Consider the following 21146-nt stretch of genomic DNA (forward strand, 5'->3'; position numbering starts at 1 on the left):
TACTTACCTACCTACGTAGTAGATACTTTAGGTGTGGTTTGTTGTACAGCGTATAACTTCTTTAGGGATAGAAATTTTTACGCGTGACTTTTAGCATAATAAATGAGAGAAGTTTTTTTTTCAAACAAGAATAGATATTGATTCGAAATTTTTTCACAAAAACATTTTACCGAGTTTACAAACAGATACTGAAAAATTACTATTTAATGGATATAACCGCATGTTTTACACATTTTATGAGTTCAGCCACGTGAGGAAAATTTCAGGTGTCCTTTCAAGGTTGTTATACTCAGGTACAGTACAGATGGATTATATTTTTTGGACCAGTTGAAAAAATGTAAATTAAAAAAAAATCCACCATCATCGACGCATATGCTAAGAATTAAGTTATGAAGAGCAATTATTCCATTCAAAGCTTTCTTTACGTGAATGGACAGTTGTAAAACAAGGTACCTATACTTTTCTTAGATGTTTTGCTATCGTTCAATAACATTTTTTACTTTCAAATACGTACTTAGGTACATACAAATTACGACATCTACAAACATTTTTGCTGTTTTTATATCGTACTTATACATAGATAATTACCTACCACCTACTAACTACGAAATGTGGTTTCTTATCTCTGACGCAATATTTCAGTTACCTTATCAATTAGTCTGCAGTCACCATGTAAAACAAAAATAGTACGATTGTCCACTCGTTTTACATTTGTGTGTATGGATGTGGTGATAACCCTTTTGTGCTTATCTATAGGTAGTTAGGTATGTACCTATGTACTCATAAATGTACCGACCAAACACAAAACGTATTGATGTATACATTCAGTTAAAAAGTTGCCAGCTAGTCGTTATTAAGTACATACTTAGTATTTTTATTCAAAAAAAAACCAAACGAGTTGACGAAAATCGGTATTCAACTGAATACGATGTCCAAGTTTTTGACAGTAGCTGTAATGGCGGTTTGTATGCTGAGCTGCTTGCTTTTGGAGTTTTTGGAGCAAGTTAGCGCCGCTCCGAATGAGGTATTTACCTATACTTCTCAGTTCTTTTTATCTCGATAAGTAGGTGTTGGTACTATTATCTGATAAGATTGCTAAGATTGCAAGAATTTATGTTTAATCCCCCCCCCAAAAAAAAAATTTGATGATCCAACGAGCTAACAAGTACTTGGTTTTATTAAGTATTAGGTATTATTTTGACCTATGTAGGTACCATATGTGTTTTTCGTTTGGGAGGAGTAAAGTCTGGGGCTCATCATCAAAATTCGTTATTCGCCTCGGCCTCATCTCAAAATGTTTACCAGACGTACCTACAGATTTCACATAGATACAGCTACCCAATGTCAAAAATGTATGCCTAGGAATTTTCCCCCAGTTTCCTAATGTCAAAAGGGAAACGAATCAATTTTTTATCGAGTTTTTAAGTAGGTATGGTAATAACGAAATGTCAGAAATATGCATTTCATTTCATTATTTAAAAGTGTGGCATCTAGGCAATGAGTAAGTAATGACAAAAATGTATTGAAATTATTTGTTTTTGAAATTTAGATACCGCACAGACGAGTAGGTCAATAACGAAATTTTGGCAATAGCACTCCTGATTCATACCTATTATGCTTTATTACTATTTAATGCAGTTAAAACGTTGAGTTTCGAGCACGAACAGGAAATCAAACTCTGAAGATGGACACACGCACGAAGAAAAAAAAATGTATCTATCTCAGTACCTAAGTAGTAGAAATTCAAATAAATAATTTTCATTCTTTTTATTAAAAAAATATATAGGTACGTTACACACAATAAGTGCCTTTACGTACCTACTTATCTGTATTTATACACAATACTACATACTTAATCATAACATAATATTATGCAAAATGTGCCTCTTTGGCAAATTATATGAATCAGAATAAATCATTGCCTACTCGTATTAATCAATTTATAAATATTTAACACTATTTCTGCAAATTATTACTTGAGCACCAGTTATAATTTACTTAGGTCTACTCTGTGTCCATACCTTCGGTTATGGCTACGTATTGTCTCATTTATGCCTATACCTAATCTGCTGAGTCATTTTCAAGTGCTTACAGGTACCTGACTAACCTAATTGACTCCATTTTTAGAGGTGAAAAATATTCAAAGAAAATGTTTATCGCCAGCTTTAAATCTTTCTGTACATCTGTGCTTATAACTGACTCTGAGATAAAGTCTGCAGTTCATCTCGCATTGCAAAACATTGAATTTTCAAATTTGTTAAAAAATCAATTTTTGTTCAGGTAGATTCTTTGATATAGGTACATAACCTTACAGTACCGTCAGAATTAATGCTGATATGATAGAAAAATCGCGAAATTATATTGTTTTTAAAAACCTGAAAATTTCGTGATAAGGAAATTATAATTTTTATATTTTGGTTCAAACATCTTAAATAAATAAATAAGTTTCTTGAAGGATGAGGCTTTCACCCACAGTAATTTTTTTTCAAAATGATAATGCGATACCTACTTACCTATTGTTTTAGCAAGGTTTTTAAATATATGTATCTACAGTATAATTCCACGATTTTGCTATCGTCTATATGGTATAACTGGGAGGGGGCTTCCGCCCCCTGGCTGCTTTGCGGTACTACCCCCCAGCGGTGAACAGCTCATCGTTAACTCGTTCCTTGGATTTCGCCCTGGGAAATCGCACTTGGGGGCTACACCCCCAAACCCTCCTTCACTATCGCCTTACTCATTCCTCGGGCTATTTTTTATTTTTTTACCTATTTAAGAACTTGTTTACTATTTGATGATAAGAAAAATGCTTAGCAAATGAGAACATCACAAAAAAAATCAAAATTCGAAAAATTTTAATTTTCAATTCAAAAAATCAAAAAATGTTTAAAATTCAGTTGTCTTATTTTGACCTTTTTCTGACGTATTTCATGAAAAAGTTGATAAAAATTGCACTCATAGTAAAAAAAATTAGAAATTCGTTTATTTTCTCAATTTACTCAGAATTTTTATTTTTTTGTGATGAGTTCGTTTCATCGAGTGAAAGGAGTTTTTCAACTTTTTTTAGCAGATAAGTACGTAAAAATAGGGGTTAAATGGGTCAACTTCACCAATCAAAACTTTTTTTCACGTTTTAAATAAAAAAATCGCATTCTTTCGCAAACTTTTAATCACGAAATAATTTCATCCCAATTTTTTAACATGTACATTGTTCAGCATGAAAAGTTGCCTAATACCTATATTTTTTTCAGAATGTTTGAGAGTCGGAATGATATATGAAAACTACGTTTTGAAATTTTTCGAGCTGATTTTTCACACGAAAAAAAGTGGCAACGCTGATTTCTATCACATCACCAAAAGGCCTTTCAAAACCCCTAACTATTGGATAAGTTACATTTTGGTAGGTATCGCGGTTATCGAGTAGGTAATCCACTGCTGAAAATAAATGGATAATACTTTAAGTTCACTGAAAACTTATTTACACCCCCAAGCAGCCTTCAAAAAAGGGCTTGAGGGCTGCGATTTGCGTCCTTGGTCATCCCTTCAAAAGGGCTTTCCACAGGAAAAATTTTAAAAAAAATAGCCAACCCCCCCCCCACTACTTGTTGGTCGAATTGACGTGGAATGACCCAGTTTAACAAGTAGTTCGCAAATGCATCAGTTAACTTCATGTGAGTTATATGAATGTTGCCTACTGAGATGAAACGAAGGAAAAATATTATATTTCGATATGGCAAATTCATCGAGGTACTTTTACTTATGATAACATTATTTTTAATATGTAGGTACATAGTTCATTTCATGATTCTAACTAATCATACCTCGCTATTTCATAGAATAAGTAGATTCTTCATACATTACCTAGGTTAAGTGTGAAAAATGTTCACGTGCATTACTAATTTTTCGTTAATGTATATGAATTAGGTAGGTAGTTATTTCATAGGTAGATACATAATACCTGGAGTAAATACATTAACGGTTTGGAATTCATGGTAAAAAAATTAACTTGAATTTCATTTCTAAAAGGAGCATGTCCGAAAAATGTAAATTAAAAAAAATAATAATCCCTTATCATCAACGCATGCACGCCAAGAATTAAGTTATGGAGAGCAATCATTCTATTCAAAGCTTTATTTAGGTGAATGGACTGTTGCAATACAACACACGTATCTTGCTTAGTTGTTTTGCTAATATCGCCCATAACATGATGTAATTTCAAATACATAATTCAAAATTGCGACATCTACAAACATTTTTTATATTTTTATTTACTTAGGTAGGTATGGTGCCAACTACGAAATGTTGTTCCTTACCTATAGGTAGGTATGTCGTAATACTTAAAAAATTTATTCTTTATCAATTAGGCTGTCACCATTGTAACAAAAATAGCACGATTGTTTACTCGTTTTACATTCGTGTGTATGGTTGTGGTGGTAACTATTTTTGTGCTTATAAATACCGAACACAAAACGTATTAATGCATATTCGGCTAAAAAGTTGCCTTCAAGTCCTGATTGGCCAAGTATTTTTTTTCGAAAAAAAACTCTGATCAAGTTGACGAAAAATTGGTATCCGACTGAATACGATGTCCAAGTTTTTGACAGTTGCTATAATTGCGGTTTGTATGCTGAGCTGCTTGCTTTTGGAGCAAGTTAGCGCTGCCCCTCGGAAAAATCCTTAAGGAGTCGTAAGTATGGAATTAATTTGTATTAGGATAGTTATTTTTATCTGGATGAGTAGGTGTAAGCACTTTTACTTTTCTACCACTTTTCCATTCTAAGACGTACTAGTTGGGATCTCTACCATATGAGATGGTATATACTTAGGTACTTATGTAGTTGAAATTTTATTTGATTCGTACCTAATGCTTTTTCACCATTTATGCAGTCGTCGCTCTAACGTTGAGTTTATCGAGTATGCACAGGAAATCAAACTCTGAAGACGGACACACATATGAAGAAAAATCATTTATTTACCTATTTCAGTATCATAGGTAATGGAATTCAAATAAATCATTTCGTTCTTTTTATTTTATATAAAAAAAAAAGTTTACATTAAGTATCTACACACATTATAAGTATATACCTATAACAGCTATGATTCTGTAACACACAATATTATTCAAAATGTGCTTTTTTTGATGAATTGTACATTATTATAAGAATCAGAATAAAGCATTATTAATCAATTTATGAATTAACATTATTTCTGAAAATTGTTTCCTAAGCATCTGTTATAAGTAATTTACTAATTTACCTAGGTTTACTCTGTGTCCATGCCCTCGGGGTTATTGCTACATGTTGTCTCATTTATGCGTATTCTACTGAGTCATTTTCATGTGCTTATAGGTACCTAATTAGCCTAATTGACGCCATTTTCAGACGTGAAAAATATCCATAGAAACTTTTTATCACCAGCCTTAAATCTTTCTGTACATCTGTACTTATAACTGAGATCAAGTCTGCAGTCCATTTCGCATTACAAAACAATATTGAATTTCTTTGAAATTTCTATGTACATATATGTACCTACATAACCTTACGTACAGTACCGCGTAAATGAAATGATGGGTGATCCAAAATCGCGAAATTACATTGTTTTTCAAAACCTCTAAATTTCACGATAAGGAAATTGTAACTGTCATCAGATTTTTGCTAAGGACGCACAGTTCGGCCGGTATAAAACTATGAGCTTTTTGTTTTTGTTGTTGTTTTTTTTTTTTTTTAATTCAAACACAATATCAAAAGTTTCTTGATAGATAAGACTTTCACCCACAACTATTTTTTCTCAAAATGATAATGCGATAAGTATATGTACTGTTTTAGCAAGGTTTTGAAATAGCTGTACTCGTGTAATTCCACGATTTTGGTATCGTCTGTACTCTATAGTACCTACGTACATTAATTTGCAAGGCACTGTATCTGGTTTGGAAAACAATATTTTTCAAAAGATTTTAGATTCGCTAACAGTTTTTCTTGGCGAAATTTTAAATTATTTACTTGGTTTGTGCCAATGATGAAAATATCATGCCCATAAAAGAGAATCAACAATGTGGAATACAAAGTCATTCTTATCTCAAAATTAAAATATGATTCCACCTGTTTTACGCCTCAAAAAACTAAAATATTAATAAAATGTGGAAAATGCAAATTTTTTTCTAAAATGTTTGCCCCTTAAAATAAAAAAGTAGACAAAATACCCAACATCAGAAATTAATGGTGCAATCTTTTCGCACCCCCTCTGGATACCTCAATGTCATACCATATATTGTTCTGGACTAGGGAAATTTATTAGTCGATGACCATTTTTAGGTATTTCATACATTATATCTGGACGTTACCTTAAAGCTGAAACCGAGCATGTCCATTTAAAAAAATACGATTTTACGCATCACTGATAAGGTTCGGATATGCTCGGAAGGGTTCGTTGAGTCCTGATTGAGCATCGGTTAGCTTCGTGCATCTTCCATGGTGCACTTTCACTGCACTCAGATGCAAATTTTCCATTTCAGGCCATCCCAGAGTCTTATCAGTGACACAAGAAAGATAAAATTTTCATTTATGGACATACTCAGTTTCAGCCTTAAGGTAACGTGGAATAAATACGTTAACAGTAAGTACCTATAACATACATAATACATATTCCATAAACTGGGGTAACATTGAAATTGTCGGGTAACATTGAAGGGTGCGGTTTTTCATCACATTATGCTCCATGGCGGTGGAAATATGAAGTATGGAGCAATTCTGACACCGGTAATGGATAGAGTACACTTTGGCAGTTATTTTTCCTATTTTATCATTTTCAACCAGAGAGGTTCCAACACCAGTAAAAAAGCAAGTGAAAAAAGTGGTGTTTTAATTAATTTTAATTAACGTGAAAAGCTTGGTGTCTGGAATTTTGAATTTTCAAATAATGAGTCAAGTGACATTATAGATGAGTTGGTACACCCCCCGACTACAAATTAGCGCATTTGTTCATGTGCCAAAGTTCTTCCCTGACTTCCCTGAGTAATAAAAGAATAATATTCAAACTGGGGTAACTTTGAAGGCTATAAAAAAATCATGAAATTTTAGTAAAATTGGACAAAAATGCATGAAAATGCTTGAAAACTTGTTAAAAACGATGTGAAAACTTGAAAAACAGCTCTAAAATCATTGAAAAATCATGAAATTTGGTCAAATTGGCCAAAATGCATGAAAAACGCCTGAAAACTAGAAAAATTTCAAATTATCATTTTGGAGCACTCTTTCATAAATTCAATTGTGAATATGGATCATTTTGTGAGTGCTTGACGCATATAAAGTGACCAAGAAGTGAATATTCATGTTTTTGATAATTTTTGACCTTGAGCGAAGCAAATTTCAAGGGGCCTTCAAAGTTACCCCAAACGCTGGGTAACTTTGAAGGGCACTTCTTTTGGCTCTTGCGCTTGACAGAAAAAAAGGTAGGCAACTTCTGTAACCGCCAAAACGTAGTGCTGACATAGCTTTATCAAAAGCCCCACATACATTTCCTCTACCCCTGCAGCCATTCATACCTCAAAACATGAAAAATTCTGAAAAATCCTTCAATGTTACCCCAGTTTACGGTTATATATATATAGGCATCGCGGTAGGCTTATGAGCCAATTTTTCAAAATTTCAAAATTTTTAAAATCATTTTCAATTTCTGTTCTGATTAACTAATCGAAATTCTAATTGCACAGTCATTGAAATATATAATTTATCTGTATCAAGAAACAGAATAAAAAATTTTTGGAGAAAATTTTTTCAAAAAAATTTAAAAATTTTTTGAACTATATTGAATTTTGTGAAAATTGCTTGGTTGTCAAAAAGTCTGAACAACATCAAAATTTTTGGTATCAACAGTATTCCCATAGAGCAATAAAATGCAGAAAAATCATTAGTCAAATTTATCATCGTGCATACCCAATTTCAACAGGGCTTTGGGTATGCCGACCAGTACTTCCTATTCTATAGGCCTCATATTAGTACTACATCTAGCGAACATCTCTGAGAAACATTTGGTGCGCGCAGCTAACTTTGACAAAACTAGTTTGAAACAGGTGGCTCACTTGTTATGTAACTTTAGCCTTTACGAAGTGAGCCAGGCTGGTAAACCTACTGGTTCACTTCTTATGCAAGATTAACCCATACATGGGTTCATAAGTGTGCTGTCGTGAACATATATATTAGAACGTTTGGAATTCATGGTAAAAAAATCAACTACTTCTCAATAGAGTACAGGACACAACTGATGACAGACTTATCCCTCAACAAGCTGGTTTTCACCAGGGGAAAACAACACATTGAAGATGGGTTTGAGAAGAAAAAAATCACAGGTGCAGTATTTGCTGACCTAACTGTTGCATATGACACTGTGAATCACAGCCTACTGCGCAAGAAAGTAAGTATATGAAGTCACCCAGGATCACAATTTCACCACCATCATTAAATCTATGCTCAGTAACAGGATGTTTTTAATTTCATCTCTAAAAGCAGCAGTCGAGAAAATTTCAGCACCTAAATTTTAAAAAAATAATCCAGTAGGTATCATCAACGCATGCCAAAAATTAAGTTATGAAGAGCAATCAGGATTCATTCGATTCAAAGCTTTCTTTTGGAGAATGGACTGTTGCAAAACAACTAGGTACCTACTACCTATCTTGCTTAGTTACTTTGCTATCGCCCCATAACATGATGCAATTTCAAATGTATATATGTATATTCAAAATTACAACATCTACAAACATTTTTCATATTTTTATTTACTTAGCCTACGAAATGTGACTCCTTACGTCCTTACATATGACGTAATATTTCAAAAATTTATTCTTTATCAATTAGGCTGTCACCATTGTAACAAAAATAGCACGATTGTTTACTCGTTTTATATTTTTATGTACGGGTGTGGTGGTAACCTTTTTGTGCTTATAAATACCGAACACAAAACGTATTAATGCGTATTCGGCTAAAAAGTTGTCTTCAAGTCGTGATTGGCTAGCTAAGTACTTCTTTTTTTTCGAAAAAAACTGAACGAGTAGAAGAAAATTAGCATTCGTCTGAATACAATGTCCAAGTATTTGGCAGTTGCTATAATGGCGGTTTGTATGCTGAGCTGTTTGCTGTTGGAGCAAGTTAGCGCTGCCCCGATGCTCATCCCTGGAACTGTAAGTATGAAATTAATTAGTAGGATACTCCATGTTTTTGATAAAAATATAGACACTAATTTTTTTTTCAATTCTTCAACCATGAAAAAATCAATTTTGAGATACAAACAAAGCTTTTTCTACCAGCCGGTTAGGCATCCTGCTTGATTTTTAATATTCTTTTTCAAAATATTTTTTCACATCAAATGAGATAGATCGACAACGAAAATACTTATATTTCCATTTTCTTCTTTACTTTTCTACCACTTATCTATTCTAAGTAGGTACTAGTTAGTATTTCTACCATACAGGGTGGACAGAAATATCATGAACCCCAGAAAAAGTTTTTCATTAAAAATATAGGTTGGCAAAGTGAAATAGATGCATATGGTTGGTGGAAAGTTATCATCTCAGTCCAACAACCAATCATATGCTATCATTATTATCATTCACTGTGACCAACCAAAATATTTGACAGAAACTTTTTTAGGGGTGCGTGTACTTTGCCTGTCGAAATCGAGTAGGTACTTATACCTGATTTCATTAGGTATAAACAAACTTTATGATGCACAAATTAGTTCTTTTGTTTCGGGAAATTGGAAAATCAATTGGCTAGTAATAAGCAAATTTATCTGAATAAATTTAATATGATTGGTCTATCGTTTTTAACAAGAAACAACCAACAATATTTTTGTTTCTTGAGGTAAAATTAACGTTTTATTTATGAATCCAAATCTTTCAAAGAACAAAAAATCTGATTGGGTAATGCTTTGTGTATAACTAATGAAATCGAGTATACCCGATTTCGACAGGCAAAGTGAACGCACCCCTGTCCACCCCGTATGAGGTAGTATTAAAGGTACCTATTTGAAATTTTATCTAATTCGTACCTAATGTTTTTTTTTTTACTATTTATGCAGAAACGTTGAAGTTCGAGTAAGGCACAGGAAATCAAACTCTGAAGATGGACACACACATAAATAAAAATCATCTATCTTTATCAATAGGTATACCCAGGTAATAAAATTCAAATAAATCGTTTCATTCTTTGTATTTCAAAAAAAAAAAAAAAAAAAAAAAAAAAAAAGGGTTTACGTTACACAAATTATAAATATCTATAACTATGAATCTGTATCTACACATTCAAAATGTGACTTTTTGATGAATTATAAAAATCAGAATAAAGCATTATTAATCAATTTATGAATTAACATTATTTCTGAAAATTATTTCACAAGCATCTGCTATAATTTACCAGGGTGTCTACCAAAATTTAATTTTCAAAAATAGCGACTTTTCGCGACTTTTAGCAACTTTTTTTCGCGACTTTTAGCGACTTTTTTTCAGTTAAAAGTACCTCCCCCCCCCAAAAAAAAATTTCCAACGAAAAAAATGTTTTTTTTTACCAATCGCCATCAACTAAAAATAAGAAAAGTTTTTAAAATTTGAAGTTTGGACAATTTATAGCGACTTTTTGGTATTTTTGGCGAAAATCGCGACCTTTTCGCGACTTTAGCGCCCTATTTTCAAAATCGCGACTTTTCGCGACTTTTAACGCTATAGCGACCTAGTAGACACCCTGTTTACTTAGGTTTACTCTGATGTCCATGCCCTCAGTTATGGCTGTGTAGGTATTGTCTCATCTATGGCTATTCTGCTAAGTCATTTTCAAGTGCTTAGGTAGGTACCTACCTAATTTACCGAATTGGCTCTATTTTTATAGGTAAAAAATATTCGGAGAACATTTTTAGCACCACCCTTAAATCTTTCTGTGCCTAAATCTACATTATGTACTTACAACTGAGAAAAAGTAAACCCATCTCGTAGGTATTACAAAATATGAATTCAAATTTGTACGAGTAAAAAAATCAATTTTTGTTCCTCAGGTAGATTCTCTGAAACATGTACTGATCTGGGTTAGAAAACAATTCTCCCGAAGATTCTTGATTCGCGAAAAATTTTATAAATTAGCAAAATTTTAAATTACAAAACTGGAGACGTCTTTACTCTCGACCTTTGGAAACAATGAAAAAAGTATCATAGATACCTATACTCAAAAAAAGAAAAACAATCAACAATGTACAAGTATAATACAAGGCCATTCTTTTAAGGATTTGAATGATACAAAATGCTTTTTAGTAGGTACCTTATTATTGCAATCGAATACGTACTCATTATGCTATGTTGGTCTAGGTTTGAAGTAGGTAGCTACGGTGCATGTCGAATAAACGAATATTTCGATATGGCAAATCCATCGTTAACGAATACCTATTCATTATTTGCCGTTTACGTCGAATCAGCAATACGATAAAGCTGTGACGCGATTAGAGAGAGAATATAATTAAAAATCGTTATCCACTTCATGCCTACGTTTTTTAATTCGTATTTTGCGAGTACAGTATCGATGGAATTTATTATTTATAACGTTCTCCTGGAAAAAATTAAATTGCTTGGGTTAAAAGGAGCGGAGTAGGGTTTGCGAATCATAAGTGATGAAGAATATTGACGTAATAGATGTAAATTTTCGATAAAAAAATGTGTTGATTCGGTAGCAAAACAGAGAGAAAACAACCACATATAGGTAAGTTACACAATGACGATATCACGATTTGACATGGCTTAGACCTACTTTTCATTTCTTGTCTCTGGCATTCCTTTGGGTTTTATGTTACAACATGGTAAGTTTTGATTTCCATGTACCTTGCTAGAAACCGATTTCCATAGTTTGTATTTTTTGAAAAATACTCCCCTGATAGAACCACCATTATCGAAGAAATAACACTTACTGGTAAAATTTGCTTGACATAAATTTAATTTGTAATTCACTTTATAACTACGAAGTTTTACTATAATAATCGTTTGCCTTTAACAGAAAAACACCTATAAAAAGTTTATCTTCGCCCTTGAAAAGCTATGGAATTCGTTGCCATCGACACAACGACGATGGTTTGTGAAAACTTTTAGCCAATTTTTATCGAATGTAAGAAGATGCAAAGAAAAAAAATATGATTTTTATTTGATACCTATTTTAACCGTATTTCGTGCACGTGCAATGTCGAGGTGATAATGAAGCTGAAATCGTTTTGAATTTTAAAATATTTTTATACTATATTTTCCAAAAAATAACGTCGGTGTCGGTAGTAAAGTTTTCATAGCTGCATTACGAATACGTACCGTTAAAAGCTCTCAACAACACGAGAAAATAAAAAGTTTTTGTTTTGAAATGAAAACGTGGCTTATAAGTATACAAGGTGTCCCATGTTTCAAGTCACCAAATGTGGGTTCAATAAAAAAATCAAGAACCTCCTTTGAAAAAAAAAAAAAAAACATTACCTACCTAAATGTCAGATCTGTGCAAGAATTCTTGAAAATGATAATAAGTTTCACTTTTGTGAAATATTTGTGGTAGTAAGAGACAAAAATTCGCTCCAGGTTTCAAGAAATCGTAAAAAGTAAAATAATGCTGAGACAAGGGGAATGATAGAAGAAAAAAACGCAGCAAGCCTTACATAGCCTACTTTTCGCGTTCGCATATCGAAAAATCATCAAACTATGGAAATTGTTTACTCCGAGAAAAAAGCAAACTGTCTGAAGAAGATGAATGAGAAGATTCAATCAAAATGACTTTAAAAAACTTTTTACCCTTCGTGATTAATAGGCATTACTTATAAAGAACAAAAAGTATTCGTCTAAAAAATTCACTTATTTTGCAATTTTCAATACGTTCTCCGGTATCCATTATTTTTCGTTTTCAAATAGATATAGCAAAAGAAATCATATTGATAATTTGATTTATTCTGTGGTATTTTTCGAAATTAAACCATCGAATACGCGAAAGCAGCTCTTTCTAAAGCCTATGATTGCAAAATAAAGAGAAAAATGTAAAATAGCCATAGGTTGTTTATTCCAGTGTATCGAATTTTGTTTGAGAGATTATTTCCTTTCAAAAGACGAAGGTAAATTATTTTCATCAAAAGAAAAACTACGGATTTACTTGCACTTCGATGTAATTTTTTGAGAGCTGAAGAGAATACATATTTATTGCGGCGATAAATTGACTGGAAATAATAAAGTCAGTTTAGAAAATTTTATGATTTGATCGTTTGTGACAATGAAACTGAATCGTGAAAGTTTTGGTAATTTTAAAAACAAAATGGATAATTATTTCTCGAAAAAGTTGCACTTGCTACTTCATAACGAAGTAATTATATAAATTAAAAATATCACACGATTGAAAGTTTTGTTTTACTAGCAAATCTAATTTTTATTCAAATTTTACGACATAGAAACAATTTTTGAACAAAATATAAGAATAACATGGATAATTGGGGAAATAAAAAAAGGAGCAAAACTAAAAATTGTACGATACGGTTATTTACACAGGTATACAAATCATGTACACAGAATTGCGAAGACACAAATTCACGAAAACAATAATAATAAAACCAATAAACGAAAATTTGTTCGATTCAGTGTTTCTTTTTACGAGCAGGAATGACCGGAGGAGGTGGTGCTACAACTGCATGAGTCTTTTGAGATATTGAATTCATATAATATAACGAAATAGATGACAATATGAGCCTATAAAAAAAGAAAATTATCGTCAAAACCGAACTGAAAAGGATACAGGTGCAAAATACAAACACAGTATCATGCTAGTGAAACTTACGCTGTTGTAACGCAAACACGGTGAACCATTGCAGACGAAATGAAGGTAAATAAATAACATAATGCAACTGCAACAAAACCAATCATACATAATAAAAGTAATTCGGCTAATGTTGTAATGTATAAATTAGACAGTTCAGTTGACATACCTTCGGGGAACAATTTAGTTTGAAAGTTCTTGCCAAACATAATAGTTTCAAGATTGCCCACAGCCTGCGAATACAATTATAGTATTACAAGAAGTACTCGTATAAGAGTATAAATCGAATATTATAAAGATATACCGTTAAGCTAAAGATGAATATGAGTGATCCGACAAAACCACCGAATATTGTTTGAATTGGAGTAGCCGAAATCCATTGCTTGTTCGCTTGCATTCCTGAGAATAGTAATAAGGCCAACGTAATGGAAATGGTGAACGACATTTGACTGGAAACAGCTAAAAATGGAAACGCATTCGTCAATTTGATAATAGCGAAAAATCAAGAGGCAGAAAGATGAGAGAGATTGTAGTAACTGATAGTGGAAACATTTCCATATCACTATCGAATTTAGAAGCAGTTATGAAAGCAGAAGACTTACCCATGATGGGAACGTTTTGCAAACAAATTCAACGAAGAATAGACGTTTAAAATTTCTTCATACCATTGAAAATTGTAACCAAATTTTGAGTGAATACGTGTAATTCGCCGGTCTGATGCTGGAACTTTACAAAATATCAACAATATGGCGATTACCTTATCATCTACATTCTGAACAGCTCCAAAAATTCTGCTTTCGTAGTGTGGCTGTAACCAATCAAAATCACGAGAGAAGATTCTCACGCGGGCGCATGCGCATTACGCAGTTGGCTTATCAATATTTTGTTTCTGTTATCAATGAAAACAAACAGGCAGAATTTTTTTTTTTAATTTTTATTCTGGACCACTTTTAGTTTTATAGTTTTATTTTATAGAATAATGTAGATTGATACAGGATAACTTATTAATAAATAATATCTTGAGTGTAAATCAGATGAAATAGTAAAGAATACGCGAAAATATCTGTGGCATTTGCATTTTTACAACAGCTGGTTTATGAGGTTCGCAGCATCTTATTCGATTATCTGTACAAGATGCTTGTCTGCCTTCTATTTCAGTGTATTGTTCCGTGAACATTCGCAAACTTCTTGGACATAATTGTGGCAGAAGACACAAACATGTTGGATTTTTATCTTTCGGAGGTATCAACTCTTCTCTTTCTTTGCATAAAGCTGAACTTATCAGTGATATCAATATGATTCTACAAACACACATTAGTTAATTTTCCTTAACGTAATTCAATTTCTTCACTTTATAAGAAGAGTAATGTAATACTTACATTAACGTGTACTTCGTCGTCATATTTAGTATTACACAATGAATGGTCAACCAATAAATATGAAAATAAATGTTCCAGCACGTTACTCCTGAACCAAAATGTCACTCTCGTCACCAGGATCCAGAATCAGTTCTTGGAATGGCATTTAATAGAGTAATTAGCAAATTATTTGCCATTATGAAGGAAAGAATTTTTGACTAATTACGTTCTTAATGATTCTAGAAAAGGATACTGAACCAAGCTGTAAATATTACGATGGAAACGTATAACATGAATGACGTTCAAAAATGACGGAATGCTTGAAGAAAAGTTTTCTGGAAATGTGGCATATAAATAATGATTTCAATGGAAGTTTAGCCTTGTGGTATGCCGACTCGAGACTGGAAACGTGCGATCAATGTGGAAATGTAAGGTTATATTCCACAAGTATAAATTTCCTTTCATTTGAACGTTTCGTTATTTTAAGATACAATGATAATAATTCAATGTTTTTACTTTCATGTTGAACTTTACGAATTATTTATTTTTTCAATTATTTCATATAATTTTTTAAAATCAGGATAAGGATGAAGATTACACTCATGCCAACTATAACTCGATCGTGAAACAACTAAAGCCGATAAAATCGTTCCTCTCTGTAAAGATTTGTTTGCTACGGTCGGTGCTAAAGAAAAATCAGTCGCTGATAAACAAGAACTGCCTTTTTGAAAGCATTAAAAGATGCTGTAGTTACATAAACGTAGAATTCGTGATCTGAAGCTATAGGCCATTTTCATCGAGAGGTAAACATCCTTTGGTTATTTTCGGTATAGATTGGTACGTTTCAGTAGTTATACAATGTATACAAGTATTTCGAATTTCAAATGCAAATTTTAAAAATTAATAGACTGATTATCAATGATGGTGAACATCGTCTTTTCTGCTCCTAGTCTGATTCTGGTATGTTCATTTCATGGTGTATTTCATTCCAGGAGGAGGAAACATTTATGAGATTTAATTTCGTGTTACTGAATGTAATTATAGAAAACGTTTTCTTTTTATATTAAAGAACTGTTCAGTACAGCTACCAAATACCGTGAACCGAGCTCGTTCAACGATGAAATAATAGCTGATGTTTTGCAAATGCCGTTCATTTTTTAAGCATGTGGATCAGTTTTTGAGAATTTCTTCAGAAGGTCGTTGAAATGGAGCAGATGGTTCGAAGACGAGGTACAAATTGTTGAACTCGTTGTACCGAATTTCTAGGTTGGTATTCTTGCTATGAAGGCTGTTGATTGTAAATTAGAAAATTAAATTTCATTTTGTTTCTGACTATCGTTCTTTTTCATGATTTAGATGATACGAATACTCTGCTGAAAGTGCTGAAGGTTCGAAACGACTTCAATAGTACAGTGGGCCCCGCTTATTACGGTCGCATTTGTCCGAGGCAAATTGATTTTATTAAGCGGGTGATTTTATAAAGCGAACTTTTGAAAAAACACAATTCTCACCCAAAAAAATTTACTACAACTTCACAATGTACATGCATAAGTACTAAAAAGATGGATTAAAATTACAATAGGTACTCCCAAATTCGCGATTTAGGTAAGGTAGAGTGGGGTAATTGCAAAGCACTTTTTGATTAGTGACACTTTGACAGGGCGCTGTGAGAAGACTATTGCACGGATGAAGCTGAAATTTGTACTACATATACTTCAGGGGGTTCTCTATCAATGGTAAAATTTTGGTACAATTTGGTTCAAAAATCGTGGAGAAAATTGCAATTTGAAAATTTGAAAATCGATTTTTGCATTTACCCCGTGTTAGGGTAAATGCAAAAGTGGGCAATATTTTTTTATTTTTGTATTTTTTTGAATTTTCAACACACTCACTGTATTCTACGTGTCATTTGCAAACTTTTGATGTATTCGTGGTCTTGATTCCGTGAAAAATTCGATAAGTTTTCCACTTCCCAAAAAAAATTTTAGGGGAGTGAAAAAATATTGAAAAATTATTTTTTTTAAAACTCGCTAAAATGAACAAAAAATCAACTATTGGTCATTTCTGATGTTTTTTTATGTAAAAAACTCGTCATAGAAATACATTTTTCGTCAAATATATCAGTAGAACATCAAAAAGGAGCAATAATTTAAAAATTCAGTAAAACTGTTAATCACTTCTCTAACGTGTAACTTATCATGTGACCGTGGAAGTTTATTTTTTTTGTTATTTCGAACCATTTTCAAGTTATTTGGAGCAAAAAAATATTTGTGGTAAGTGCAAAAATGAAAAAAAAATCGTTTTTGCAATTACCCCGAGTCGATTTTTTCTGGGGTAATTGCAAAAACGCAATTTACGGCCAAAATAAAAAAAAATTTCAAATTGCGATATCTTACCTTAAACTTCATTCCTTCATGACCCTTAATCGCGAAAATTCCAGATAAAGCGACAGTTTTTTCTACTTCACATGCATTTTTTAAAAAAAAAACCTCTCACTTTACTTATGAGTGGTTTCAACATGCTTTGATAAAAGTGTTTGCTACTGAGCGACAATCTGAACCCCGCGAGGTGTGACCAGGAGAATATGTCGGTAAAGGTCGTTGCTTCGACACCCCCTAGTTGGCACAACCAGACAATTGATATTTGTTTGCATGAGGTCACAATTTTGCAATTACCCCGTTTTTGCAATTACCCCACTCTACCTTACATAACATATCTATTTTTCAAATTTTCAAATGTTTAGACCTTTTTCCCTCTATCATCACTTGAGAGAAAGTTGTTAGAAATCAAAATTTAAAAATAAGAGAATAATCAGTGAAAAATTCCAAAATTTTTGATTTAAAGTATGAAAAACAAGCCATTTTCCCAAAAATACCTCAATATTTTCACAAAATGATTCTGCTAAGCGGGGAGTTTGATTACATTAAACGAGTGATTTTCTGTGTAATTAGGTACAAAAAATCGGGACCAAGCCATTTGATTGCATTAAACGGGTGATTTTATTAAGCGGATCCATAATAAGCGAGGCCCACTGTACTCATAGACATTCATTTTTGTTCTGCCAGTTTGGATTTGAATTGACAAACTGGACCTGCGTCCAAAGTTGCCTCCAAGTATGTTCCTACTGTTGAAAGTTGAAACTGAGCTGACATAAGAAATATGTAACTTACAAGGGAGTTATCTGCACAAGCAGAAAAAGTTGTGTATAAGACAAAGCTCTTTGTAGATCGAAAAAGCATGCAAAAAAATTCTGAAAGACTGATCCATATGTTTGAAAAATGAACGGAATTTTGCATACTTGAAAAGGGCACACTTGCAGTTTTATTGATTATAATTGTAGTTGTTAGATACAAATTTTTTTTACTTGTTGGGTAAAAAATTTCGACCGAAAGATTTTTTCTTAATTTTTGAAATATTGAAACAATAACTTATGTCGAATAGGTAAATTTAAACATAGTCAAAATATTGCACATTTTGCATTTTGAAATTCGGATTATAATTACTCTTTTTGAAACAGAATCCAGAAAGTCTGTTTCAATGGGGATGTATTGTAGGCATCAAGGGTTTGACATGATGGAAATAATTCGTGTGAATTTTTTTTCAAGTTCTTACGGATTCTTTTGCAACTAGGCGATTGGGCATATTTTCCTCAAAATTCACATTTTTTTCAAAATAAAAAACTGCGTACATGTTTGAGATGGTATGGACAGGGCTCGTATACTAACTCCGTTACTTGAATAATTAATAAAAATATCTTTTGGGTATTTCTTCAAAATTGTGGTTACTAAAGTCAGATACTTTGAAAGAAAAATTGTTTCTCCAAAATTAAAATTGTCTTACTCTCGCATACTGTCAAAAATTGTAAAAAGTCTCGTCTTTTGACTGCCAACAAGACTCGTTTCTCCTCAAAAATTGATAAAAATTGTTTGTTTCGGTGAAAAATTCAAAAAAATTCACTTAGAAATCTCGTTTGTTTGCAGAAAAGGTGAAAAATTCGTACTTTTTCAAAAATAATTGTGAAACAGTACAGCTTTTTGTGGGAAATTGAAAAAGAACATGTTGTATGCAAAATGTGAGTCATCACAAAGAAACTGATTTCATTTTGAGTTTGTGCTGATCCTTCTCAAGTTCTCATTCGTACGTTAAAAATAACTCGGTAATTAATTTAATTTTCTGTAAAAAAGGTCATTGCGCGGAATGAAAAAAAAAAAAAAAAAAAAAAGTGAAAACGATGTGTATCTAAATTTTTTAGTCATGTGCCAAAACTCTTATAATGTTTGAGAAATGAGATGAGGGTATGGGTGAAATTTTCATTCTATGATTTTGGAGATCTGCAGAATGTATCAGTTTTCAAAATTCATGCTTTCTTTTTAAGCATCGTCCCAAAGAGAACAAAACTATTTTCATCTCATCAACTGATGCTTCGAGGAATTATTATCATGTTCTTAATGTTTAAATCTGAGGCATATCTTTCAGGTGGATATTTTTTGTTGTGAACATTGCTGGTGACAATGGTCTGTTATATCATATGGTTCAATAGTGAGAGCTTTATCGGAACATTTTGTCAAATCGTTCCAGCCTTTAAACACAATTTTCCAACACCTCACGATATCATGGTTTCTAAAAATGCCACATCAGTGTACGTCGCTAGATTAACACCAAACAGAATATGGAAATTTAAAATGAGTAAGTAAAGCATCAGCATCGCATCGTTCGTTATTATGATTATTTTTTTTTTACGAAATAAATGTTTATGCGTGTCCTTTTTTTTGTAGGTGGTTTAAATATCAATCCTCAATCCTCCTGACGCGATTTCAAAATCAAACGATTACGAATTACCATACCTTACGCAAGGTAAAGCTAAGAAAATAATTACTGTTTATTTTGTTCCACGCATACGATAACGCGATAAATAACCCATATTTTCTTACCCAGGTAACAAACTTATCGCGGATGGTAAATCATCGGGGACCCTAGTAATGGCTATGATTATAACAGTGGCTGTTCTTTGTTTTGGAGCTGTATTGTTAATCGCAGCGTTGATATATTCGCGAGCCAGAACGCATGGTAGGTCTTTATCTTTAGAAGATCTTATGCTAGCTTGAGCCAAGATACATTTATTCGCAATAAGTGCTTCTACCAAGTTTTATATTTATAGCGGATTTACGTACCGTGTCCTCAAAGGTTAAGTCGTTGCGTTATTGTGATCTTTGTTTGTAATATTTTTTTCGTATAGTTTTTGTGTATCATGTATCTGATTTTTTTTTTTTTTTTGATGGTACGAGTAGCTATGACTCGTTTACTTGAGAAAAAATATATGTTTGATGTTTTACAGATTTTTTTAACGATAACTTTTTAAAATCGTTCTCTGTTTTAAGGTTAAATGTGATTTTAATTTTTAATGGAGCCCTGTGTCAAATAATTGTAATTCATTTTATTTTTTTAAAATCGTATCTATGAGATCATTAGGTACCTACCTTTCGCCGTCTATTTTGGGTTGTTTGAGTACAGTGCACAGTGCTGGCTTTCAGTTGAGGAGTTCAAAATAGTTGTTTCATTTTTAAAAAAATCTACGTTAGAAGTGACAGGTTTATAAAATTTAACGAGCCATTAATTGTAATTGTTCGTACATACATATAAAATTCATTGATGATTTTCTATCTTTAGTTAATGTTGAGAAGAATTTCACGTGGAGTTGATCAAAGACCCCTCGAATTTAAACTTCCTTAATGATTCCAAAACTTGATATATTTTTTTTTATTATTGTTCTTTTTCTTGTTTTGTTTTTATTTTTATTTATTTATTTTTTTCAACGAATGATTTCTGATTTTAAACAAAATTAAGCTTCACATGGAAACATGATGAATGGAAAAAATTATCCTGCAGCTGCAATTTCGGTTCGTCTCGTTGACTCCAGATTCCCCTTTTTCTCTTTTAAGAATTCAGGAGCACTGTAGGTAACTAAATTTTCAAAAATGATTTCGTGTAA

The 21146-nt window shown here is 32.4% G+C and overlaps 1 protein-coding gene and 4 long non-coding RNA genes across 8 annotated transcripts; 4 read left to right on the forward strand and 1 right to left on the reverse strand.

Moving 5' to 3' along the window:
• The first annotated feature begins 684 nt into the window (after positions 1-684).
• Positions 685-1935, forward strand: LOC135835527 (uncharacterized). The gene is made up of 2 exons (XR_010556904.1): positions 685-1024; positions 1550-1935. It is a non-coding gene; the product is annotated as an uncharacterized LOC135835527 (long non-coding RNA).
• Positions 1936-3031: 1096 nt separating this feature from the next.
• Positions 3032-5188, forward strand: LOC135835528 (uncharacterized). Its single transcript, XR_010556905.1, has 2 exons — positions 3032-4687; positions 4888-5188. It is a non-coding gene; the product is annotated as an uncharacterized LOC135835528 (long non-coding RNA).
• Positions 5189-8735: 3547 nt separating this feature from the next.
• Positions 8736-10350, forward strand: LOC135835530 (uncharacterized). Its single transcript, XR_010556906.1, has 2 exons — positions 8736-9172; positions 10072-10350. It is a non-coding gene; the product is annotated as an uncharacterized LOC135835530 (long non-coding RNA).
• LOC135835529 (protein KRTCAP2 homolog) lies at positions 10210-14553 on the reverse strand. Its single transcript, XM_065349795.1, has 5 exons — positions 14402-14553; positions 14104-14258; positions 13969-14032; positions 13821-13887; positions 10210-13732 (listed from the first exon to the last, which is right to left on the reverse strand). The coding sequence occupies exons 1-5, from the start codon at positions 14403-14405 to the stop codon at positions 13621-13623; spliced, it is 402 nt and encodes a 133-aa protein (XP_065205867.1). The 5' UTR covers positions 14406-14553; the 3' UTR covers positions 10210-13620.
• Positions 14554-14699: 146 nt separating this feature from the next.
• LOC135835531 (uncharacterized) lies at positions 14700-20491 on the forward strand. Of its 4 annotated transcripts, XR_010556908.1 has the most exons (10): positions 14700-15041; positions 15257-15331; positions 15401-15585; positions 15738-15960; positions 16065-16117; positions 16227-16423; positions 16514-16545; positions 19634-19843; positions 19933-20011; positions 20093-20491. It is a non-coding gene; the product is annotated as an uncharacterized LOC135835531 (long non-coding RNA). The 4 variants fall into 4 exon arrangements; XR_010556910.1 differs by lacking the exon at positions 16065-16117 and having other exon boundaries at positions 15401-15590; XR_010556907.1 differs by lacking the exon at positions 16065-16117.
• The last annotated feature ends 655 nt before the right edge of the window (positions 20492-21146 follow it).

This window comes from Planococcus citri, chromosome 2, assembly GCF_950023065.1.
Source record: "Planococcus citri chromosome 2, ihPlaCitr1.1, whole genome shotgun sequence".
NCBI classification, from domain to species: Eukaryota; Metazoa; Arthropoda; class Insecta; order Hemiptera; family Pseudococcidae; genus Planococcus; species Planococcus citri.